Raw genomic sequence first — 26,824 nt, forward strand, 5'->3', positions numbered from 1 at the left:
AATAAATCTGACCTTGTAAAAGAACTTTCTAGATATAGCAAAGGCTTCTAATGTGCCTCTTTCCCAGGTCCTGTCACCATTCCTGTACATGCAAAGGCTTTCCCTGCCCTCAACCCTTGAAGGGAACCTGTAGATAAATATCCCAGCACCCTCATTCTTTGGGTGGGTCAACTCTGAGGGTTCTCAGTGGGATCGAACCCCAGTGACCACAGTAACTATTTATGCACACTACATGGGCTGCCTCATTTCCTCCCTCTGCATCGGGTGTCTCTTGGAACCTACCCCCAAATAAATTACCGGCACTCATTTGTCTGAGGCTCTGCTTCTGGGAGAAGTCCAGCAGATATGGGAGAGAACGTGGCAGGTTCAAGGACAGAAAGCAACTCAGGATGAGTAGGAGGAGATGGGGCTAGAGAGAGTGGTGCAAGAGCCAGCTCCTGAAGAGCCCTGGAGGGTGGGGTCAGGGCTTGTCCATGGGGAGCCCACTGATGGTTTTTCAGTAGGGGGAGTGATAGGACCAGGCTTGTGCGGGGGGGCTGTAAAGGGCAAGAGTGGGAGCTGGGAGACCAGATAGCTGAAGGTGGAGGTAGCTGGGATTAGGTATTAGGGTTGGAGAGGTGGTTGGCAATGAGGAATCATATGGACCAGGTGGCATGGGGTTTTGAAAGCAGCTCTTGGCTTTGTCCCTGTCTTGAGGGAGCCCGCAATTTGGTTTAAGAGGCGGTGGTGGGACACAGACACAAAAATCATCCTTAAGATGACAAAGCACTATACAATTCCCGAGAACCGATGGCTGCACAAGCTGCAGAACTTCAGAGTGGGCTATCTCTAAGGGCAAGGAGAGTGAAGCAATGCTTTTTAGGGAAGGTGACTTGACCAGGGTGAGGGTGGGTAGAAAAACCACAGAACACCAAGACCTAGAGAGAAACTCACTACAGCAGCCTCTTGAACAGCCTCCCCCTTTTGGCAATGGTGGCCAACTCCACTCTGGGCGTTTTCTGCAGCTTGACTCTGCCCTCCTTTACCTAACCTGCGCACAGACCAAACACGCATGCCGGACTCCCGCAGGCACTGCTAGACATATTAACGGCATTCCTACAACCATAAGAGATTTCTGCACCACCAACACCATTTTTATATTCTTTACAACATAATGGCAGACGATAAATCTATCTTGCTAATTGCACATCCAGCTTGTTATACCTCTCATAAAAAACACGAGCAGCTGGAAAAGCCATGAGGTGATGTCAAATCATATTCCTGGTCTCTAAACAGAAACAGAAATATTTTCCAGGCGCTGGTGAGTCTCATGGTTCCTACCCAGGCGTGGAAGCAGCTGCCAACAGGTCGTTCACCCCGGATGAGATGGGAACTGGCCAGTCCTCGGAAGCTCCACCCTCCCACCCCCACCTGTCCCTGAGGGGAGAGCAGACATCTGGTGCATCCACATGTGTTTTGTTGGGAAGCCCACAGGATGAATGCAAAGAATAGGCAGGGGTTTGGGTGTTAGCAGTTGGGTCCATTTTTGCATTCTTCAGGTGGTTTCAATGTTTCTTCCATTCACCACCAATCAGCCCATAGCAATTGCCCAGAATTCTAAGGGAATGGTTCCCCAACATAATTTGTCAAGGATACATTTGCAAAGCTGTTGCTAAGTTCCATGCTGGAGCTGACAAAATGCCTCCCCCTCATCTCAGAAAAAAAACGGAAGGAAAATTAAATGCATCTGCTGGAGACACTAAGATAAACAACAGGGAAGAAGAAAAAGATTTCACCTCGTTTTATTTAAAGCTAGGATTACTGGTTTGGGCTTCAGAGTATCCTGGCCCTCTCAGAAAGAAGGTAGCCAACGACTATGAGCTTATAGCTTATCAAGTGGGTTGTTGAATGCTTCATGTGTTGGAAGAAAAGGCATGGGAGACAACGGAAGGGAAAGCTAATTAAATTTTCACATGTCAAGGGGAAATTCCATAGGCTTTCTCCAACACAGGCAGACCCAAAGGGACTGCTTTTGTTAGAGAAGCTGCCTCATAAACTGCCCCCACAATTCCCTGGACAGGTCAGCTGCACACAAAGTCATGTTGGAAAAAAAGAGAGACAAATGGATTCTTACCTTCCCGTATCTGGATGCAAAAGTCCCCGTGAGTAAGGAGTGAAAAATAATTATTGTCTCATCCAAGTCCCACACGAACACACGCTGTGATAAAAAGAGAGGAAGAGAATGGAGACAAATGGACTCACTTGCGTCTGACTTAATGTTTGCAGGAATTAATTCCCTGGAGGAAAAAGAAGTCTTGAAAAACATTATCTTTAAGTCATAAAACATTCGACCTACTGATGCGTCCTTACGTCCCTTCCAACCTCAGCTGTGTAAAGAGTATGTTGATGGCCAAGTTTTGGGCTCCTCTCAACCCAGTCAATGCCAGAACCAAGAAGCCTGTTCTTGCCTTCCACATAAAAGCTCAAAAAGGGAAAAGTTCAGTCCAGAAACAGCAATAAAAATCATATAACTCATTTGACAAAATGAAATATTAGCATTTTACATTCACAGCTCACTGTAAGTCCAACTACTTCTGACCATTTCTCTTTTTAGCAATTCTGTTGTTAACTCTAAAATAACACACTTATATCTTTGTTTATTGATGTGCCAACTTTAGACAGTATCTTTTGGCTTGGCAATCTGAAAGATTGGGGTTTATTTTTCCCCATACAGGAATGCCTCTATTTTCCATTCCATCAGCTTTGGATATTCTTCCTTGGCTAAAACAGTAAACCCAATATGAAGATATGAATATTGGAGTCCCTAGCCTTTCCCCTACTCCCTCCCCTCTCAATCAGCTCTTGCCTTACTTCAGCACTGTCAGTGTGGATAAACTGGTTTGTGCATTTGGTTTAATAGCTACACTTAAGGCTTCTCTGCTCTGTCTTTATGTTGCTTTTACAAGTTGGTAACCAGCAAAGAGCACTCACATCTTGTGAAGACTGTTCACTGCCAAGCAAGCAATTGTACTAGAATTTCGCTTCGTTCTCTAGGGGTCCGATGTGCTAACTCCAGAGCCAGTTCAAGAAGCCTGTTCCTGCCGTCAGGGTCATATTCTCCTTTCTTGCACTCCATCCAATTAAAATGATGCCATCTCTCAGTTGGTTCACATAGGAATCATATCTGTTAGATATAACCTTTTTGTTTTTGCTGGCGTTTATTAAATTGCCATAATTTTTTCATGTTTCCATTAATGTGCCTTCATTAGAATCTCAAATTCAGCCACACCCTCGGTATCGAAGTTGTCCATCCTCCGTGACAGAATGCTCTAACATGGTGTGGGCCATCTTTAGGCTTGCTGCTTAGCTAGCATGACTGTTATTTCTGGGTCAAATCTGCTGTTTCCTAGATCCCAAATCTCTTTCTTGCTTTTCTTCCTTGTTGTGCTTAAGTACATCTTTGAGTTTCTTCTTCTGAAAGGGTTCATAAAAAATAATTTTCCAGAATTCTTGCATAACTGGTGATATCTTCATTTTGCTCCACATTTCCTGTGGGCACAGAATTCCAATAGGAAAACAATGCCCTCTAGTCCTCAGCTTGCGTGACTGGTGAGTAGTCCAATGTTTCACTGGTCCTCACTCCTTTGTAGGTTTTACTTCTTTTCTCTTTAGAATTTTTTTTAAGGATCTTTTCTTTATACTTGGTATCCTCAAAATCCCATAAAGATATATTTAGGTGTAGTCTTTTTTCATTCATACAGTTCACATTTCCAATCTTATTTCTTTCAATAAATTCTTTCCATCTTTTCCACTGTTCTCTCTTTCTGGAATTTCCAATAGTCAAATTAGACATCCTGAGTCGATGCTGCTTATCTTTAAAAAATGTATTTTCTATAATTTTATCTTTTTTTGTTGATAGATTTCTTAAACTTTCTCTTCCAACTCTTCTATTAAACTTCTGATTCTTGCTGCCATTTAAAAATTTACACTTACTCTTTGTTTGTCTTTGAGTGTGCCTTTCCTAACAGCTCTGCCTTAGTTTAAGAATGCAAGATCTTGAATCTTTATAAGAAAACCAATCAGAATTTTAAACATTTCCTTTCTGTTTCACCTTTCTTGATATTTATTTTATTTATTTATCTTGGACTTCATCTTTCATACTGTGTCCTAATTTTTCTGGTGACCATTATTTTTAAGAACAAAAGGCCTAGTGATCACTTACATAGCTAGTCTTGGGCAAGGTCAGAATGGGGAACAAAGGCACCTGCTAAGCGTGCCACTGTCAACGAGCCACCTTTAAAACCTTTCTGGAGTTCAGGGGCTGTATTTATTCCTTAGCACTTGCCACGCCTTTAAAAATAAAGAGAAGGGCGGTATCTAGAAGTAAAAATGTCAGTTAGTGCAGGGATTTTCAAACAGCAGACCTGCGTATTATTTTTGTGAGTTTTTTTTGTCTCGTTATATATTTAAGGATATGTATATGCTGGGTCATGGTATTTAGTATAGTTCTTACTTTGGGTCACAGTAAAAAAATGTTTAAAAAGCACTGTTTTTGAGGAGTGCTTCTGAGGTTTAAATATGCAAGTCCTAATTTATCTGAACTAACTAGGTTGGATCAGTTAAACTTACACATCTTAGTAAGAGAATTAAAAAAAAAAATCAACGAATATTTTCAAACTTAATGCAGGCTCAATCAATTTAACTGCATCTCCTCTGAAGAAGGCCTGTCCCTGTCTCCCACTAGCCTCCTCTCTATTCCCCTGGCCTCGATCCTTAGTGAGTAAGTTCCTGGGGCCACTCTGCAGGTAACCCTACTTCCTAGCCCACTGGGTTTGGTCTAGGACAGGCCCCTAACCCCATCTGAGTCAGAGGCCTTGCCTTGGGAACTTAAAATCGGGGCCTAGAAGGAAATTAATCATCTTTGGGTGGTTGCTGGAGGCTACATGTGAAGGACAGGGAAGGCCGGCCTGCAGAGAGAGAGAGGAACAAAGAGGTGAAGGATGGAAAGGGAACACTTTTGCAGGACCTGGCTTCGTTGGAAGCAGAATAAGCCTGGCGGGTGTGTCTCAGTGGTTGAGCATCAACCCAGGAACAAAGAGGTCACTGGTTCTATTCCCATTAGGCACATGCCTGGGTTGCGGGCTCGATCCCCAGTAGGGGGCATGCAGCAGGCAGCTGGTCAATGATGTTTCTCTCTCATAGATGTTTCTATCTCTCTATCCCTCTTCCTTCCTCTCTCCTAAAAATCAATAAAAACGTATATTTTTTAAAAAGCAGAATGGGCTGTGCCCAGTAACCTGTGCATGGGCACTCAAAAGACATGATTGCTTGGAGGTTCTGGCACCCTCACTGTGACACATGGGAGAGAAGTGTAAATGCAGCTCCTTGCCCCGGCTGCCTGTGGTCTTGCTGATACTCCACTGTACCCTGTCCTTGGGTTCTAAGAGAACCTGTGTATCCTTAAAATAAATTCTGCTTTTTCGTTTAAGCTAGCTCAAGTTGGTTTCTGGCACCTGAAGTCGAGGGATTTAAACTAATACACACTCAGACTTTTCCTCCTTTCCACTTCTGTACATAATTTCTGTCTCAGGGGCTTCAGTCATTAGCAAACTGCCAAGACTTAGGAGGTGCGGCCGTGCAAACCCTCCGTGTGACAAGCGGCACAGAAGTGAAACACGGCTCACACCTTTTCCACGGTTCCTGCCCAGTGGTACTCACTTTGGAATCGAGAAGCAGATGTTTCCAGAATATATCACCCTGCAATCCGCGACTTCCATGCCACCTCCACCTCCCTCTCAGTTTAATGGAAAAAATGTCTTTTTACCCCACCATCCTCTACCAAGAGCAGAAACCATGTTAGCTGGCTGAATCATTGTTTTTAAATATTAAAGTATGGATCGCTCTGGGTGATTTCTATAGCTCTGCAACTTCAAGCTGGTAGAAAACCCTCAGGAATATGGGGGGGCGGGCAGAAAGCAAGGACAGCCTGGAGTCAAAACATTTCCTCTTTTGCTGAAGGGATTGTGCAATGTCTCCCCAAATTTTGGAAGGTGGGGGCCTTTAAGAATTAAAGGAAAAGCAAGGACAAAATCCCCTGGATTGAGAATAGTCCCATGTGGCAGGCCCCCAGGGTGGTCAACTCTCAGAGGAGATGGCTGCGGGAATCTGACCAAATGTAGGGGACAAGCATGAAGTCCCAAATATTTAACATCTAGGAAGACGGGACAGACACCAGATGCAAATAACCACTACAGCCCTACTAGTGAACACTGGCTAAGAACACAGCCCTACTAGTGAACACTGGCTAAGAACACAGCCCTACTAGTGAACACTAGCTAACTAGTACAGCCCTACCAGTGAATACTGGGTAAATATCAAATGCCCTGGTGGTGAGCATCTATTATTTGGGCCCCCAGCACACACCGCCCCTCCCCACCCCCCGCCGCCCCGTACAAGAGCACTAGTTTGCTTCTTTGTCCGCTGTGTGCTGTCTTGGCGGGACTGTCCATCGGAGCCAAGCATAAGAGCCACGCCAGGCCCATGGGATGCTGTCTCCTTGCACTGGAACATGCAGTGGCGTGGCACTGGAATCAAATGGTTCGCCTCCAGCAGGGGCTGGCATCCGGAGGGTTCCCTGAGACTGTTCTTTCTAACCCTGGTTTCATGACTTCCTCCCAGTAAAATCCTTTTGGCTTAAGTAACCAGTACTGGATTCTGTTGCTTACAACCAAAGGATTGTAGCTCATAGTCCAAGGTTCTTGTCCTCAACAAGCATTTCCATGCCTGATGTACAGCATGGAAACCCCAGAGAGTGGTGGACTTGCACTGACCACAGCAGGCACTGGCAGTGAGGAGGGTGGCAGTGACCAAGCCACACTGGGCATTAGAAGTTCTTCTTCTGTTTCCTGAGACCTCTTAGACCCCGAAATTCTCACACAATTCTGGGAGGGGAGGGGCTCCAATAATAAGATGGTATTTCCTACCCACCCAGATGGGATGGGGACTCAGGGTCAAAATTAGCTTGATAGTAAAGAAATGATGAAAATGGTCTTTCATAGCATATCTGAATTTGCGGGCTGAGCTTTGTAGCTGTTACATGAATTGGACTGGATAAGGAATAGGGATGTGACGACGACGATGATGATGCTTTTGAGTTTTTGGCACTGACCCTGCCTTTGAAATACGATACACATTCCTACGGCACACTCAAGCCAGCGAATGACTGCCTTTTGCAAATAAGTACAAACTACTGCACATGCTCATTTTTCTCCCTTGACAGATAACAGTTGCCTCTATCTTTTTTGTTTTTTTGCATCCATCTGGCCACTGTACTTTCTCCCTCTCTCATGCTTTCATTTTCTGTTTGTTTGTTTTTTGCAAATGTCAGTGCCTGACCAATAACCCTACACCTGCTTTATTACAATAAAGATTGGTGCATCCCTTACATCAGCCGTTCTCAGCCTGGGGCACACGCCAGAATCACCCGGAGAGCTTAAAATCCCGATGCCTGGGTCCCGTCCTCAGGGAGGCTGATTTAATTGAGCTGGGGTCCAGCTTGAGCACGAAGATTTCTCAAAGCTCCCAGGAGATTCCAGGTGCAGCCCAGGCTGAGAACCACTGAGAAACGCAGAATCATAGGAACCATGCGCACTCATCTGAGCCAGCCTCCTGTCTCCAGGCAGAAAAATATCTAGGCCAGTGGTTCTCAGCCTTCTGGCCCTTTAAATACAGTTCCTCATGTTGTGACCCAACCATAAAATTATTTTCGTTGCTACTTCATAACTGTAATGTTGCTACTGTTATGAATCATAATGTAAATATCTGATATGCAGGATGGTCTTCAGCGATCCCTGTGAAAGGGTCGTTCGACCGCCAAAGGGGTCTCGACCCACAGGTTGAGAACCGCTGATCTAGGCCATATTGGAACCACTAGGGGAGCTTTCAGAACTCCCTGCAATGTCTATTTAACTACTCTGGGGTGGGGCCTGGGCATCTATACTGTAAAAGCACCCCAGGTGATTCCAGTGTGTAGCCAGGGTTAAGAACCACTCTGACCCAGCTGGGAAGGTCCACTGCCCATTGTCGTGTGTATCAGGGGCTCCCAGAGTGTGGTCCCCAACCCAGCAGCACCAGGGAACTTGTTAGATATGCAAATTCTCAGGCCCTGCCCCAGATCTACTGAATTGGAAACTCTGGGGGTGGGGCCCAGCAGGCTGGGTTTTCATTAGTCCCCGAGGATTCTGCTGCTGCTTATGCTGGAGAACCACACTGTTCTTTACTATCTTCAGGGCACTTTTCCTAGCCTGTCAGTCAATGGTGTTTCCCTATGGCCAGCCCAATTCTTCCCCACTTTCCCTCCAAGGGCTCTTTTCTCTGTAACTGGGCTTTGTGAATGCAAATGGCCATTCTCCTCCATGTACTTGGACAGAAGCCTGTCCCCTGCCCTTCTGTTCAGGCCACAGATGGAGATTACATTCACCACGTCAGCGGCAGTTTTGGAGTTACCTCGATCTCGTTGTCCCCTGCTGGGGAGGGGTCACTGCTCCGCTTAGACCGGCCTCGGAGCTTCCCGTCGGAGGCCCGGTGTGGCCTGTCTGTGTCTCCCTCTTTTGCTGGCGTGGAAGGTCCATTGTGCGTGTTATATTCACCTGGTGGAGGAAAGGGAAGCTTGGCTGAGAGTCTCCTCCCAGGAACTAGCACATCAGAACTGTCAAACGCCAAAGCGGTAGGTCCCAAAGGCAGCATCGAAGGCAAAGATCACGTAGAATCAAAATTACTCTTGTCAGGCTCTTAAGTTGCCCCTTCATTCGGCCAACAAACATTTACTGAGGAGGCACGGTTTCAGGCACTGATTCTCATAGCACCTACACTCTAGAGAGAGGAGAGATGTTAGACAAACAAGTAAATATATAACGTGCCAGGTGGGGACACGCCTTACAGAGAATGAACAAAGTGCATGGGGAACAGGGAGTGTGGGAGGTGACTGATTTATATGGGGCTAGTCAGGGAAAGTCTCGTGGATAAGCGGGCATCTGAACAAGGATCTCAGTAAAGTGAGGGTGAGGCCACCGGGGGAATGAATACACTAATAGAAGAAGAAAAGTAATATTTATATGTGGCCGGGCCTCAAATTCTTCTACCATTAAGAGACCCCCCTCCCTTGGGGCTAATGGGGGTGTTGGAGAATACTCTATGTTCCTGTCCCTATGCAGCTTGCTCCTTTAAGCGTTACTTGTTGAGAGACTTGTCCCTTTGAGAATTAAATGAGATTCTATACATCCAATACAGGGCTGGCACTTAGGAAATGCTCAACTCGACCCACATGCATGCAAGGATGAGTCAGAAGGTGCAGGACAGAGGGCGGGCACTGGCTGCTTCTCATCAATATGGTGTTTTTGGATTCGGGGTGTTGAGAGGCTGCCACGCTCATGCCCTTGGGCAATGGCCAAAGGACCCCAATAAGTGAGCAGCACCCTCCTGGGACTCAGGTCCCAAAGTCAGCACCCAAGTTGTATTGTTTTTTTAAGCACATACATTTAAAAAATATGTTTTTATTGATTTCAGAGAGAGGAAGGGAGAGGGAGAGAGAGAAACATCAATGATGATAGAAAATCATTGATTGGCTGCCTCTTGTATGCCCCTACTGGGCATGTGCCCTGACCAGAATCGAACCATGACCTGCTGGTTCATGGGTCAAGCCCAACCACTGGGCCACAATGGCCAGGCTAAGCACATACGTTTTAAATACATGGTTTTTAAAGTTATACTTCATTATCTTTAACTAATGAGGGAACTAAGGCTTAGTGAGATGATGGAAGTCTGTGGTTACCCTGCAAATCAATGGTAGAGCCGGCGCTAAAACTTTGGCCTGCCCTTGTTACTGGAGTGACAGACTGTAGACCAGCATGGAACCTTAGAGGACATCCCATCCCACTTTCTCACTGTCCAGCTGCTTGTTTAGCTCCCAAATATAGACTCCACCTCTCCTTCCATAATTGCCAGGGTTTGGATCATCAGGGGGAAATGCTTTTGTCTAAAATACTTGGCAATGGACTGAGTTTTTTCCTACCCTGAAAGGATTATTTCCCTCCAAAACCCTGAGGACTGAACTTTGTTTATTTAATACTTATAAAACTTCTTAGCAGACCAAGAACATGGTAAGAAGAGACGTGATTTTGAGTTGTCAGGACTGCTGGGCTGTCTCCAACTCCCCATCATTTTCAGGATACAGCATCAGAGGTTCCCAAACATCGATCTAGCAAAGACTTTCTTCTGGACCATGAGGAACAGACAGTAAACATATTCACAGATGCTTAAGAGTCACGTAAATAAGGTTTATCCTCATTGACTTGGTAGTTCTAAGGATGGGAGCTTAGAAAACATTTGTAGACACCATTAAAATCCAAGCAAACATTTTTAAAAAGTGGGGGAAACAGCAGCTACCTAGAAATGTCTAAATAAAGTAAATGTAAAGCCAATTTATTAGAGGTGCCAAAATAACCAGTCGTTTTCCACACATTATACATTGTTGAGAATGAAGGGTCAAAGTTCAAGGTCACAGCCAGGTACACAGGCTAGAGCAATGTATGTAAACCTTTCTTGGAGTCATTCTACTCTTCTTATTTTTCCCTTTTTATGTTTTTTAAAACTATTTAACAGCTTTATTGAAATATAATGGATATACAATAAATCACATATATTTAGAGTGCAAAATTTGATAACTTTTGACATATGTATAAATCTATAAAACCATCACTACAGTCAAGATAATGAACAAATTCAGCACTTACAAGAGTGTCCTTATAATCCCTTTGTAATCGCTTCCTTCTCTCTGCCCAGGCAACAATTGATCTGCTTTCTTTCCATGTAAATTAGTTTGCATTTGCTATAGTTTTAAACAAACGAAATCACAGTTTTGAGTTCAAATGCCTAAGACCCAGGGGAGCTGATGGCGTAACTCCCCATCTGCGGCTGGAGACTTGAGACTTGGGAGGTCCCTGATGTCGGTTCTGGAGTCCAAAGGCCAGAAAACCTAGAGCCCTAATGTCTGAGGTCAAGGAAAGACGGATGTCCCACCTCAAGAAGTGAGTGAGACTGCCCTGCCTCTGCCTTTTTGCTCTACATAAACCCTCAGTGAGTTAGATGAGGCCCACCCACATTGGTGAGAGCGATGTTTTTTTTATTTAGTCTACTGATTCATATGCTAATCTCTTCTAGAAATACCTAGAAATAATGTTTTACCTGTGATTGGGCATCCCTTAGCCCAGTCAAGCTGATACAAAATTAACCACCACACAATGGGTTATTAAAAGTGTGTTATATACCTTCCAAATATTTGGGAATTTTCCAAAAACATGTCTGTTATTTATTTCTAATTTAATTCTACTGTTTTCAGAGAACATTATTTATATGACTTGAATCCTTTTAAATGTAATGAAACTTGATTTAAAGCCCAGAATATGTCTATGTTGGTAAATGTCTCATGTGTACTAAAAAAAAAAGTCTTTTGCTGTTGTTGAATGGAGTGGACTACAGACTGTCTGTAACATCTAGTCTCCTCTTTCCTCTAACTCCCTCTCCAGAGAAAATGTTAACTGTTGCCTTTGAATCCTTCCAGAAATTTCCTATGCAAATATGGGTATTAAACTATACTTAAAAAGACCCCAGGATCATATTATACACATAGTTCTGCACGTTGCTTTTTTCCAACTCTCATAATCACTCAGAGAGAGACTCATGTTAGTGTAGATATATCTAGCTTACTCTTTTAAAAAAAAATTCTTTCTTTATTTTTATTAGTTTACTCTTAAAAATTTTTTAAATTGATTTTTAGAGAGAGAGAGAGAGAGAGAGGAAAGGAAGAGAGAAAAGGAGAAGGAGAGAAACATCAATGTGAGAGTGGAACAATCCATAGGCTGCCTCCTGCACGGCCCCTGGGAATTGAGCCCACAAATCGGGTGTGTGCCCTGACTGGGAATTGAACCAGCAACTTTTCAGTGCATAGGACAGAGCCCAGTCAACTGAGTGAGTCATACCAGCCAGGCTCTAGTTTACTCCTTTTAAGAGATGTATAGTATGTCACTGGTGGATGCACCATGAACTATTTAACCAGACTCCTGTTAATGTCATTTCCAGTCTTTTGCTATTATGCTGCTGCAATAAATATCCTTTTCACTTAAGTCTTTGGACCTATGTGGGAATTTATCTTTAAAATAAATTTCTACAAGTAGAAAAGTTGGGTTAAAGAGTACACACATTTTTAATGTTGTTAGAGGTTGCCAAACTGCATGGAGGAGCTTCCAAGCTTCTTCTTCTTCAGAGATTTAAAAAACTTTTCTCCTATTGACTAAAGGAAATGATCTAAGAAGTTTAAAAAAACCCTCCCACTTCCTTTTAGATAATTTGTATCATACTTAAAGATTTTAAAAGAAAAAAGTTCTGAAGCCACACTACTGATTTGTCTTTCCTCTTGAGTAACGTCAGATGTTCAGGTTTTGCCCTCTACATCAGCAAATCGCCCTGCAATCATCTACAAATTGTTGGGGCTTCATATGACTGTCAGTGCATGTCCATGCAGAGTGCGCTGCAGCGGGGCTGGGGGCTGGGGGGAGACGAGCATCAGTGAGCGAGATCTAGCTGTAATACATAAACCTCTCGAGCCTCTGGAGCTTGGAACCAACCACTCAAGGAGATCCTGAATAATTTCAAAAGGGGAGTGCCTGGGTGTGTGTGTGTGTGTGTGTGTGTGTGTGCACAATGCTCTTCCTTTATGACGAACACTGGGGAAAAGTGACGGGATCTGGGTTGTAGCTGACAATTATTTATGTCACTAGATTTTATGTGCGCTTATTAGACTCACAGTAAAAACCATCTCAACCACTTATCATTGAACTTTAGACCAAGGGATAAATAAAGAACAATAAAGAAAAATTTCAAAGGGACACAAGGAGCCTTTATGTTCCCTTCTGATGGGGAACAAAAATGACCTTCCCACCTAACTCAAATTCTTGTGAAGTAAGCCTGTGGAATCCAGTTCCCCATCAAATTACAGAAAGGGGAATTTGCTTGGAGATTTCCTGATTATATTTCCTTTCTGAAGCCGGTTTGGGGAGGCCACATTCTGAAAAGCAGGATGGTCCAAGATACTTCAAGATTATGACCAAAAAAAGTTTGTTAAATTTCATACCCTTCAAAGGAAGCATTCTGGAAATTGCTAAATAGATATGACGCATTCATTAAATACTCTGTAATAAGATCCCAATGGCCAAAATCAATGCTCAAGCCCTAAATTTCCTCAAAAGTTGACTTAAAAATGCTTGGCCATACTGTCTCCATGTATCGCCAACCCAAGGATATCTAATTCATCCTCAGGGAGGAAAAATACAAGGGCTAAAAGCAACAATTGCACAAAGAACCCCAGGAAACAAAGAGGTATTCTTTTTCTAACCATCAACTAATTAATATTTATTGAATGAATGTCCACACACCATCATGCTAGCTTAGCTCTACAGAGCTCTATAACATCAGGTTTCAGACAAAAACAAAAAACAACACACACACACATACAAACAACACAACAAAACCAAAAACAAAACTCAATGATATTTCTTTCCATTTGGATGTTATGATTTATTACTGTCAGTCATTTAATGTTGATAAGCCCAAACCATCTCATAAAAGAGAAGACATGTGTGTAGAACTTGTGGAACAAATGAATCCACAGGCTGATGAGTTAGTTGCACAGGGATCTGCATCACCAAAGGGCCAGGATATGGACTCTCCCAAGTGTTGCTCATAATCTAGGTGGGTTCTATAGGTTGAAATTAGAATTTTTAGGTAAAAATTTCTGACTTTTAAATATGGGCGCAATTAAACACACACACACACACACACACACACACACACACACACACACACACCCACACACCCCAACAAAATATATCTGAAGACTAAATTTAGCCCTTGGGTGACCAGTTCATTACAACTGAGACTTAAATGTCCAATCCCTCCTTCTTGTAAGAGTTCAGACCACAGCCATGAATGACCACAGACAGTGACTGTACATACCTGGAAGCGACTCAGAACTCTGGTTGGGGACGTTGTGTGATGCCTCCTGGAGGACGTAGGTGGACGTGGAGATGGGGGAAGGGCAGATGCTGCTGGCTGGGACGTAAGGAGGGTTGTAGGACGAGCTGTAATACTGGGAGTACTGGCTCTGAGGGAAGCCAGGGTAGGAAGGATAGTCCTGGAAAGGGAAACGTACAGGTGGCGAGTGAGAGAGGTGGTCTGGTCTTGGCCCTTCAGTTGGCCCAGTCACAGGCTGATGAAGGCGAGGGGCCTTGTGGGATGGGTCTACTCTCTTGGTCTCCCATCAGAATAAATGCTCTATGAGGGCAGGGACTTGCCCCAGAGGCAGACCTCAAGAGAAGGATGGGATGAAAGATTACCAGTTGGGGAGTGCGGAAGTGAGGTAGAGAAGGGAAAAGGGAAAGCAACCAATCCAGGGGCTTTAGGGGGGGACTGGAGTGGATTCTCCCGGGGAAATGCTGGGATGAGAGAAAATACACATCTCGAAGGATCTCCCCAAGGAGCAAGGGAGCTGGGTTGTTCAGACGCCAACTCCAGCCAGTCTTTGAGAGCTGCTCCCAGGGGTATCAGTTCCCTGGCTCTTCCTGCCTGCCCCATGCACTGGTTCTAGAAAACAACCCAGGTGTGCAGAGATTGGCAGCTGGAGGTCAGCAGGTGCACCCTGAGGGACATGGGTGTGGCCTGGCAGCATCTGTCGTGCTCACTGCTGTATGCCTGGCACCCAGGACAGCGATGGGCACAGTCGGGCTCTCAATAAATACTGGATAGTAAAGAATAAATGAATGAGTAATAAAGACTGCACACCCACATACCCAGGAGACTAAGTGACATTTTAGGTCCATAAGGGGTGCAGATACCTACATGGCATTAGGGACCCAGAAACTTCTATGAGGGAGTCTTGGAGAGCAAATCAAAGAGTGCCAATCCTCTTTTACCAAGTTCTGCTCAAGCCAACCAGACCTCCCAACTCTTCCATAGTAGCCATTGTTTCAAACCTCTGCTTCATCGCCAGAAACCAGTGCTTCCCAACCTACAAGGAACTCGTGGGACGTTCAGCTTCTCAGGCCCCTCACAGACCTACTGAATCAGAATTTCTGGGGGTGGCATTTAGAGATCTGCATTTCTGACAAGCTCCCATGGTGAAATCAACTAATTGAGTATTTACTCTGAGTGGTGAAGAACTGTGCCTTAAGAACTACTCTTCAATGTACAAGTATTTTATCTATGTATACATTATACTGCAAATAATACAAAAATATGTGAACTAATTTTCACATATTCCAAAGTTGAAGTCATTTATATTCTTCAGCTCACTGGAGAAATAGCGCATCCCCCATATTTAAATATGTTAAATATTCCGAAAGGCCCTCTACCTCGGGTAGTTTTAACACTAGCCTGAAAGCATGTTAATCTTTTTGTTGTGGTGGTGGTTAATTCTCACCTGAGGATAATTTTTCCATTGATTTTTAGAGAGAGTGGAGGAGGCAGAGGGGGAGAGAGAGAGAGAGAGAAACATCACTGTGAGAGAGACACTTCTATTGGTTGCCTCCGCATGTGGCCCAGATCGAGCCTGCAAATGAAGTAGGTGGAACTGAACCTGGGACCCCCCAGTCTGCAGGCCAACGCTCTATCCACTGAGCAAAATGGGCCAGGACTTAATCTTTTGTTTTGAAATAAGTTTAGACAGAGCAAAGGTGCACAGATAACACAGTGTTCCTGTACACCTTGGGCAGGTCAATTCTGAATTCAATCTCTAAAGTGAAACCCCGGGAATCAAACTACAAGCCAGCATTCATCTTTAAAGTACTGACTTACTTCAATTTAAGCTAGCCTTTATAAAGCCCCACTGTGTGCCGGGCACTCCACACTGGGATGCTTTCACCCTGGAGAAGCACAAGGTCTGCGAAAGAGCAGACACCTTGCATCCCTACATTCTAGATTCAATAGTCAGTGGGTGTCTCGGGCTCAGGTCAGTATGTAATATAGAATATCGCCTCTGTCATCCAATTTCTCTGCCTCTCTCCTGTATCCTTCCAATGGCCATTTACAGTCTCCCTGTGGTATCCAAACCTGGGAAGAAGACACTGGATTTCTGGTGGGGGTCATGGGCAGGAGAAGGCATTCTGGGTGCCCTGATTTAAGGGGACTTTTTAAGGAAAGAACCAAGACAACAACTGGTGGGTATACCTGGTGCACACCTCCGAACCCCGCAGCGCCGGTCAGTCCATTCGCTCCTTGATAGATCCCTGCCGTTCCTGTGGGAAAAGATGGAACCTGTGACCTTGGCAAGTTCCCAAATCTCTCTGAACCCCAGTTCCCTCAATCAATGAATAAAATAAATAATACCTCATCAAAGAATTGGGTGATAAAGAAATGAGATGAAGCTTTAAAAATGATTTATTTTAAAAAAATTACGTGGAAAATGTACATAAAATTTACCCTTCTATTTTTAAGTGTACAGTTCAGTGGTATTCAGTGCATTCATATGGTTGTGCAACTATCGCCACCATCCATTCCCAGAACTTTTTTCATCTTGTAAAACTGAATTATTTACCCATGAAACACTAACTCCCCATGTACCCTCCCCTCAGTCACTGGCACCTACTTTTCTACTCTGTCTTAATGAACTTGACTACTTTAGGTACCTCTTATAAGTGGTATCATGTCGTGTTTGTCCTCCTGTGACTGACTTATCTCACTTAGCATAACCTCTTTAAGTTTCATCCATGCTATGGTACTTGTTAGGATTTCCTTCTTTTTAAGGCTAAACAATATTCCATTGTATGTATAGACCACATCTTGTTTATCCTTTCATCCACTGACGGACACTTGGGTTGCTTCACATTTTTGCTACTGCAAATAATGCCGCAGTTTTGTTTTGCACCATTTATATGCTGTGAAACTCCCCCAATCTGAAGTATCAGTTGAATGATTTTTAAAGTCACCACGACACAGTTTTAAAACATTACCATCACTCCAAAGTTCCCTTGTGCTATTTTCAGTCACCCCCACTCCCTTCTCCAGCTTCAGGCAGTCACTAATCTCTTGTTGATACTAGAGTTTTGCCTTTTCAAAAAATTTCACAGAAATGGGACCATACACATGTGTTTGTATCTGGCCTCTTTCCTTAGCTGATGCTTTCGAAGTTTGTCCATGTCTTTTTTTTTTTTTAAATATATTTTATTGATTTTTTACAGAGAGGAAGGGAGAGAGATAGAGAGTTAGAAACATCGATGAGAGAGAAACATCGATCAGCTGCCTCCTGCACATCTCCTACTGGGGATGTGCCTGCAACCCAGGTACATGCTCTTGACCGGAATCGAACCTGGGACCTTTCAGTCCGCAGGCCGACGCTCTATCCACTGAGCCAAACCGGTTTCGGCTGTCCATGTCTTAATGTATATCAGTTCATTCCTGTTTATTGCTGAACTAGAGGCCTAATGCATGAATTTGTGCACAGGTGGGGTCCAGCCGGCCTGCCCCATCAGGCTGAGCAGGCCCTGCCAGCTGGGGGGAGGGGCTGCAGGCAGTTGGCGGGCTGGCCCCGCCCCTGGTCAAACTCCAGGCGGAACTCCCAGTTGAGGTGACAATTTGCATATTAGCCTTTTATTATATAGGATAGCATTCCACAGTATGGAAACACCACATCTAGTTTTTGGCTATTATGGAAAATGCTGCTAAAAACATTTGCATACACGTCCTTGTGTGGATATACGTTTTCATTTCTCTGGGACAGATCCCTAGGAGAGTAGCACTGTGGAGTCATGTGATGAGTTTGTTTCACTTTTTAAGAAAGGGCCAAACTGTCTTCCAAAGTGGCTATGCCATTTTACCTTCCAGTTTCTCCAGCACTTCCTTTTTCAGTCTTTTATTATAGCTTTTCTAGTAGGTATGTAGTGGTAACTTGCTGTGGTTTTAAGTAACATTTCTCTAATGACTAACTATGTTGGGCATTTTTTAATGTTTATGAGCCATGCGTATATCTTCTTTGATGAAGACCTATTCAAATCTTCTGCCCATTTAAAAATAGTTAGGTTTATCCTCATTACTGAGCTGTAAGAATTCCATATATATATTATTTCACCCCAAATGTATATATTTTTTGAGTGATTATAAAGTCAGTGTTTATTAACATATATTTCATTTTAAAAATTTAAAAGAATCTACAGAAATTAATACTTTTTTTTATTAGCACCTGTTTTTAAAACTGATGACCATTCTGGTCTAGGCACTGCGATAGCATGCAATAGAATCGCAAACATCAAGAATAATTTTGTTTGGTATTTGTGTGCCCTCAATTTGTCAACTGTTGCTGGTTCTGTACTGTAAACTTTATCTTTTATGTATCCCCACAAAAAAGTCTAGTGGATAAGTTTTCTCTGTTCAAAGCTTAGTCTGGCTTCACCCGTTATTTCAAATCAGCTAAACCGGAAAGGGAGTGTAAACTGAGTTATCAGCAGTTAAAGTGTGTATACATTTTCCCCAAATGTACTTCAACTGGGTTTTCAAACTTCCAGTAGCATTTTAGGATGAATTTCCTTTGTTCAAAGTTTAGTTTGGCTGAAAAGAAAGAAACATCAATTGAACTATAAGTTGTTAAAGTCTGTATACATGTTTTTTGGGGCACCCTGTATATACTGGATACAAGCTCTTATCAGTTATATGATTTGAAAATATTACCTCCCAGTTTGTAGCTTGTCTTTTCACTTTCTTAATGGTGTATTTTGAAAAACAAAAGTTTTTTATTAAAAAATTAGATGAATCATTTTTCTAAATTACATATTTTATTCCCCCACCCCTATTTATCCCCTCTATGCCCTCCTCCTCCTCCACCCATCCCCCTCCACCCGCTCAATCACCACACTGTTGTCCTTGTCCCTGAGTTCTCTCTCTTTTTACTTTTTTGCTGAATCCCTCCACTTCCACAACCTCTGCCCCCTCCCCCACCTCCCAGCTGTCTGCTTGATTTCTATCTATGAGTCTGTCTCTATTTTGCTTGGTAGTTCAGTTTGAAAAACCAAAATTTTTAAGTTATCAATTTTCTCTTCTATAGATCTTGCTTTTGCTGCCTAACCCAAGGTCATTAAAATTCTTTCCTATGTTTCCTTCTAGAAATTTTATGGTTTTAGCTCTTACTTAGGTATGATCTAATGTAAATTAATTTCTGTGTATGGTATGAGGTAAAGGTCTAAAGTAACCATTATGCATATGGATATTCAGTTGTTCCAGCACCACTGTAAAGAATATATCCTTTGCCAAAAATTAATTGACAATAAGTGTGAGAATTTATTTTTGGATTCTCTCTTCTGTGCTACTGATGTATCTATCTTATACCAATTCTTTCCTGTCTTGATTACTGTAGCTTTACAGTAAGTTTTGAAATCAGGTTGTGTAAGTTCTCCAATTCTGTTCTTATTTTTCAAGATTGTTTTGGCTTCTATGTATAAATTTGGCATTCACATGCCAATTTTAAAAGAAGCTTGTCAATTTCTATTGGCCAAAGAAAGTGGCACAACATTTTCCAAGTATATCAACCCAGCATTTTCTATCCAGAGGGCATAGCCTTCAGGAATGAAGAGAAAACCACGACATTCTCAGATGATGGGAAACTAAGAACTTGTCACAGCAAATCTACCCTGAAAGAATGGGTGCAGGAAGTTCTTGAAACAGGAGGTTTAAAAACAAAAGGAATCTTGAAGCATCAGGAAGAAAGAAAAAGAAAAGGAAAAGGATAAAAATATGGGCAAATAAAGTCTCCTTTCTGTATAGTTATGTCACCAACTCAATATATAGGGGGTGGAGAAAAGTAGGCTTACAGTTTTCATATGAAAGTAATATAAATAAATAATACAATAATTAATAAATAAACCTACTATGAACCTACTGTAAACAACTGTAACCCTACTTTTTCTCATCCCTATACAATTAGGTTCATAACAGTTCGCTACCAAATTTGTGGAATTACTTTTTCAAATGTGCTTTATAATGATACTAGAGGCCCGATGCATGAAAATTTGTGCACTCAGGGGTGGGGGTCCCTCAGCCCAGCCTTTAGGGAGTGGGCCTAAGCCGGGAGTTGGACATCCTTAACGCTGCTGCGGAGGCGGGAGAGGCTCCTGCCACCGCCACTGCGCTCGCCAGCCATGAGCCCAGCTTCTGGCTGAGCAGTGCCCCCCCCTGTGAGAACACACTGACCACCAGGGGGCAGCTCCTGCATTGAGTGTCTTCTCCCTGGTGGTCAGTGCATGTCACAGCAATCTGTTATTCTGCTGTTCAGTCAATTTACATATTAGCTTTCTATTATATAGGTTAAAAATGAATATTGAAATGGTTCCATGGTCAAATCTACAAGACAAACTCTAACCAAGTGTGGGGATGAGGAGGTTATATGCTGGGCACTGGGAAGGTAGGGGAGCAGTAAGCCGCTAGTAAGTGCTTTCACTGGGAACTTGGGGGGTGCAGGGAAGGGTTCTAGAATGCCAACTGGGGAGGCTTCCTAGAGGAAATGACATCTAAACTGTTTCTGAAGGACGGGCAGGAATTAGCCAGGTAAAGAGATAAGAACCAAAACATGGCCACACCTGGGCATTCTCCCCTGCTGTCCACTACGTGGGGGCCTAAGGCCCAGAAACCACAGAACTGTCCACAGCAGTGCAGCATGCTGCAATCCCATTCTATCCTCAATGGCCTGTCCAGACACGTCTGGCAGAGCTTTAGGCCAGCCTATTCCATTCAAGGTCCTGGGGTCCTGGTTACCATGGCAATCCTACCTGCCAAAATTCAGGAACACACCTGCCTTAGGAAGTCTCCTGGATGCCTGGTTTTGTTTTTTTTTTCCCCTTTGTGTCAAATGACGCCTTAGGGCAGGTTTGGAAGCAAACAGGCCACCGTCCTACACTTCGGTGTCTTTGTCCAAAACAGCCTCTCCTTTGTTTTTGTTTTGTGACCCGGGGGCATCTGAAGAATGGACAGCTGCACAAACTGCAGTTTGCTGAGGGCAGTCACAAGCCCCTGCAGTGAGAGAGCCATCCCATGCCAGAGAGGACCCAGGAGGAAGAGGGCACGTGGCCCCAGAAAGCTTGTGCCACAGTATGTGGTCTCGGGAGGGTTTTGTAAATGACTCATCTTGGGCTGACTTCTTGCTTCTGTGTGGCTGGTGGAATGGGCACTGAGGGCTGGGGAAGGCAAGGACAGGCAGAGCAAACATCCTCTTTTAAAGGTGACGGTGGAAGGCCCTGCTAGGGGTCTCCCCATACCCACTCACCCCTTCTCTTTCATATTAATAGAATCTCTGCTTTTAAGCTGGACACATAGCTGATTAGAATAAGCACTACATTTCCTGGTTTCCCTTGTGGCTGGTGGAGTCATGTGATGAATTCTAGATAAGGGCAGAGCTAAGACTGTGACTTTACGAAAAATAATGAAACAACACATAACGAAACCAATGAGACCACAGGCTAATTGACAGAAACAAGAGTTAAGTTTCGATGGCATATTTCTGGTCACAAAAACATCACCAAATTTGTAAATAAAAGACCCCAAACACTTCTAATATTAAACATTGAGATAAATATGAGCAATACATATATTTAAGAAAGACAAATAAAACCGAATAGGAGAATTCTTTTCCAACCCACTTATTCCCGTTCAGGGCTGGAGGTGGCTGGAGCCAATCCTAGCAGCTCAGGGTGCAAGGCGTCTGGGACCCACCCTGGACAGGACGCCCTTCCATCACAGAGCCACTCACTCACTCACCCTGGACAACACAGACTCGCCAGTTCACCTCCTGTGCACATCTGCGGGATGAGAGAGGGATATGGAGTCCCTGGGGAAACCCACACAGACGTGCGGGGACTGTGCACACGCCAAAGACAGTGGCCCCAGCTGGGAATTGTTTTTCTCGTCAATGTTATAGCAACATTATTCGAGGACCTGCTGTAACTTCGTAAAAGAGTGGCCGCCCACCTGCGGGAGAACTCCTGCAAGCCTGGCACCAGGTGTGCCATCAGGGGCACTTCAGGGCCTGCCCGATTCCAGAGCAGATTTCACAGGGTGGGTTAGACAGCTGGAAACCACATGTACGAGGGTATGTTTAATGGGGAGATACTACAGAAAAGGCCAAGGAGGCAAGTGCTTTCCGGACATTTCTTCTCACTTCCTGCCAAAAAAACGGTCCCCCTGTGGCTGGCCCCCGGTGGACAATTTGATTTCACTCTTCTTTCCTCCACCAGTGACTCCTCCCCACATAATCACAAGTGGGAGGAGGAAAGGGAGTCCAGGAATAGGGGTGGAAGGAAGCGTGTCAGGGCAATGTTTTGATAAACACTGGGACTTCCCTTCCGTTGTCATAGGATGCCCAGGTGGGCAGAAAGAAATGAGTCAGCAGCTCTTAGGTCCCGGAGTCTGGGAGGATTTAAGGAAAAGGCTAATGCTTCTCAAACTGTCTGGGAAGGACTAGATTTTAAATGCTTAACTCTTTGGGGCTGAAGGTGTGAGTTCAATGCGCATGCCACAGGCAGTTCACCGTGTGTAGACAACCCCCGACCTGTCTACACTCTGTGCTGGGAGACAAGTCCCTGATCACGTGCTTGGATGTTGGGGCAATACCGAATTGCCCTGAAAGTTTCTCTCTTACTCTTAGTCCCGTATTTATGTATTGCAGGCCAGTAACAGTGTGTGGACTGACCCCCATTGGTGGTCTAACTAAGAATCAGATTGACGTGGGCAAATAGCTTAATAAGAAATGTAAGGGGAGGAGCAATTCTTCTGGCTAGAGAAATGGGGCAGAGTGGGAGGGAAGGGAGAGGGGTGGGTAGAGAAAGAAGATGAGAGTGAACATGTAGTCCTAGGCAGAGGGATTCTATGCTCTGTACCCACACACACCTGCTGAGAAAGCAGCAAGACCCCCAAATCATAGGTGGCTGTGTGTGCTGACCTTAGATAGGCAGAGCTCAAACCTTACAGGCCCAGCGGGTGAGGGAAGGAGCTGGTATAGGCACAATGGTAAATGGCGACTGACACAGGGCTTCAGTATTGGGAAACAATAGGGGATGGTGGGGATTGTGGCAAACTGGAACACACAGTTTCTATCTATGGGGGTGGCAGTTTGTACTGGATAGTATTTGGCATTCCTAATTCCTTTCTCCTTTGCTAGCTTCTTTCTTTGCTTTCCCAGTTTCCCTTGCAGCTCCAGAATGGCCGTGTAATCTAGTTTTGGCCAAGGGGCTTCAGGGAAAGACTTTTCTTTTATTCCTCTGCTGGCTCCTCCCTGGATTATATGAGGTTGTGACACCTGGAGTTACAGCAGCTACTTTGGGTCATGAGGTCACAAGTGTAAAAGAAAAGGCCTACATCCCGAGGCTGAAGGAGTGAAAGAATAAAGAGAGCCTGGTCCTTGAAGATATGGTTGAGCTGCCAAACCAACCTTGGGGTCCAGACTTCTTGCTAAATACACAATAAATGTCATTATGGTTTAAGCCAATGATAGCTGGGTTTTTTGTTACTTGCAGCCAAAAGCATTCCTAACTGATATAATGCTACTCAGCTCCAGCCAACCTCTGTCACCTGGAAATGTAAGTCAAATGTAGCCAGGCCTTCTGATTTCTCAAGAGAAGTAAAACATTTTGAGTTGTACATGAAATTTCTCAAATTTTTAAATGTAGACGACAAATTTAAAATAGTTCGACAAACCAAAACGAAAAACATGTCAGCAGGGTAGACGTGGCCTGTGGATGTTCAGTTTGTGACCTCTGGTCTAAGCAGGCAGAACAACGAAAGACTCTTGTGCCCACCATGCGGCAGAAACAGCAGTGAAGAGCCCCAGGCTGGGAGGGGCCTCAGGGACCAAGAGAGTGGACAACTCGGCAGCAGCCTGGTCCCAATGACAGACAGAGGTCGGAGGAGCCCCCGGCACCACAACACACGGGCACTAAGAGTCCAGAACCTTGGCCAAAACTCTGGAGGGTTTGGGGAAAGCCCGGAAAGATGAAACTTTCCTGCCAGCCCAGGGGAAGGGTGGGCTCACAATAGAAATTAGGTTGAAATGCCGAAAATAAAGTCAGTTCTATTTTTTACCCCCTTGAGCTCACAGATTAAGATTACACATTTTATATAACAGACGGAAGAATTCATTATGTCCCTGGAATTGTGCCTCCAGCAGTGGCAGGCACCTGTGGTGGCAGCCCATCACGCCTGTGCTAGTCTGTAAAACATTAGGTGCTCGTGTTGGGTTCATTCAAGTTCACGGGCACATTTCCACATTAGTCCACCAAGATCCCTCTTTTTTAAATTTATTTCCTCTCATTCTCCGTCGCTCCACAGGTAAGAATTCTAGTGTCTGTGCATATTCTTGGCAAAGAGGGCACTAGTGTTTTGTGGGCAGGGATATAATTTCCGTAAGTTCTACGGCACATTCCATATGACTTCTCAGTCTCTTCGCCCAGCATTAAGTTCTTAGGCCCCATCCATGTTGATGTGAGAATGCTTCATTGTCACCCTGGCAGCTGCCCAGGCTCCCTCATGGGCATTCTCCATCTCTCTCCTGCGTCTGGTCTGGGAGATCACGTGGGATCCCTCCGCCCCCTCCCAGCACCACAAGCCTGCCGTGAACATCCTTGGACCTGTCTCCTTGTGGGCCTGAGTTTCCTCGGGGTGTGTTCCCAGGAGTGGGACAAGATCCAGTGTCCCTCAGGTCTGGGTGAGAGCTCTGGGCATGGCTGCCAGGTGCACATTCCCACCTGCTATGCCAACAGTTCCCATATCTCGTCTCCCCGCCCCCCCAGCAGTTGGCATAGTCCCTCTTGCTGATTTCTGCTGTCCTGATAGGAGGACTAACAGCTACCTCATCTGTTGTCTGTAATTTACATTCCTCTGATTCCTGAGGACTCTGCACATCCATCCTCCTGGGGCTCGTTGCCTCCTCCATTTCCTCCTCTTTTCAAGGAGGTGGTGACAATCACCATGAAAACTCTCCTCCTCCCGGGCCGAGCTCAGCTTTAACTTAACCCGAAACCCTGGAAGCCTGTTCCTGGCATCAGCAGTTGGACAACTAATAACAATAGCCCCCATTTATTGAGCACTTACTACCTTCCCCAGGGCCAGTCATTTTACGTGCTTTATCTTGTTTAATCTGCACCACAACCCTAGGAAGCAGGTCCTACTAGGAGGTGCAGGGCCAGGGTTCAGGCCTGGGTCACCCTGACTCCGAAGCCCAGGCTCCCAGCCAGCGTGCAGCCCTGACTTCTGAGCAGCTGTGGGACCTGACACAGGTCACTGCCTGCCTCATGCTTTCAGGTCAACCCGATTTCACTGCACCCACAGTCTGACATGCCATCCCAGGCAGCACAAAGAAGGCCTCACAGATAATCTCAAGTGTCCCCTCCTCAATGTTCTTGCTTGGAATCCATCCTACAAAGGGACCTACTGTGCTCGGTCCACAGTGACACTCAAATGCACGTGTTCGTTCATCTGAATTAAGTCTTCCCGAGGCCAATATTAAAATAAAATTGTTTAAAACATATCAGAACTGCAAGTGAAAAAGTTCTGGATATGTAATTGGGTGTGCGTGTGTGGTATACAAAGAGCTGATATAAAAAGAAGTCAGCAGCTACTGCATAAAATGAAAAAGCCCAATAGGGAGAGAGGTGCGTCTGTTATGAAACCCCTCTGCTCAACTACCCCAGCCATGGCCCAGGTTCCAGAAAGGAACAAACCACCAGTCTTCACAGGTCAATTTTTCTGTTTTTCTTTACCTAGAATACAAAGTGGTGGGGCCGGGGCTTGTGTTCATTTATCTGGGCATTCACTCATTTATTCACTAAATCTCTGCCGGGTGACAAGTATGTGCCAAGATTTCTATCTCCAGAAAGAGCTGGACCCTGTCTTCTTGGATCTTAGGCCTGGAAGTGGGTGGAAGACAACAGAATCCACATGTAATTGATTATTTGCCCTGGTGATTATAGACAAGTGGTTGAAATTTCTATGCCTCCGTGTTCCCACCTGTAAAATGGAACTAAGCATAGTTTATTTATTTGGTTTATTAGGAGGCTTCTGTGAGGTATAAGGGCAGGGCCCAGCACAGAGTAAGTATTCAGTAAGCTGGGATTCTTACTGTTTGTGTGCTAGTAATCACCACTGGAGATGTCAAGAATTCTAGTATTTCATTGATTCGCCATTTTGTAAAAATATTGACGAGGATAAGAGCATTCAGGGAAGGTTAAAATAAAAATACAAAAACAACTTGGATAGGACCAAGCAGCTGATCCCAAATGAAAACAAATGGATTTTGGGGACCCAGACTGAGCGCTCAGCTTTGCAGCCAACAGTGCCAAATGGCCCATCTGCCAGGAAGAGAGGAGGAGGCCACATCCGTCTGGCTGACACTGAGTCGTCTCGTCCATTTTGCCATCTTAACAATCCAAACACATACCCCGAGCCCGTCCTGCATCTTTGCTCCACGTGCAGTCCAGCCCACATCTGTGTTTAATAAAATCAGTTGCTAAATGTCACAATGGCCTCATTCACAGGTAGCATAAAGCATATTTAACTGCCAATAAAACAATCCGCATTCCTGAGAATGCCATTTCAGATAGGCTGCCCTGTCACTGTGTCTCTGCCACATGAGTCGGAATAATGCCGGGGCAGAGATGGGGGAGAAAGGGGCCGAGGGGCGCAATACCGCAGAGGGGAAAGCGCCCACGCACGGATGTCCCACATGCAGAGTGAGGTGGACAAAAGCCAGCTGCAGAATTGTGAGGCT

The 26,824-nt window shown here is 44.6% G+C and overlaps 1 protein-coding gene across 2 annotated transcripts in view; it reads right to left on the reverse strand.

The window, feature by feature from the left end:
* The window catches only part of EYA2 (EYA transcriptional coactivator and phosphatase 2), a 209,133-nt gene that overhangs the window by 55,233 nt on the left and 127,076 nt on the right, over nucleotides 1-26,824 (reverse strand). For both annotated transcript variants that reach the window (XM_081096726.1, XM_081096725.1), the window contains exons 6-9: nucleotides 16,255-16,322; nucleotides 14,047-14,224; nucleotides 8,485-8,627; nucleotides 2,114-2,197 (exon numbers count right to left, since the gene is read on the reverse strand). In XM_081096726.1, coding sequence (XP_080952852.1) covers nucleotides 2,114-2,197; nucleotides 8,485-8,627; nucleotides 14,047-14,224; nucleotides 16,255-16,322 — 473 coding nt within the window. The remainder of the gene's footprint in view (nucleotides 1-2,113; nucleotides 2,198-8,484; nucleotides 8,628-14,046; nucleotides 14,225-16,254; nucleotides 16,323-26,824) is intronic.

Source organism: Myotis nattereri (genome assembly GCF_964212035.1).
Source record: "Myotis nattereri genome assembly, chromosome: 8".
Taxonomy (NCBI): Eukaryota; Metazoa; Chordata; class Mammalia; order Chiroptera; family Vespertilionidae; genus Myotis; species Myotis nattereri.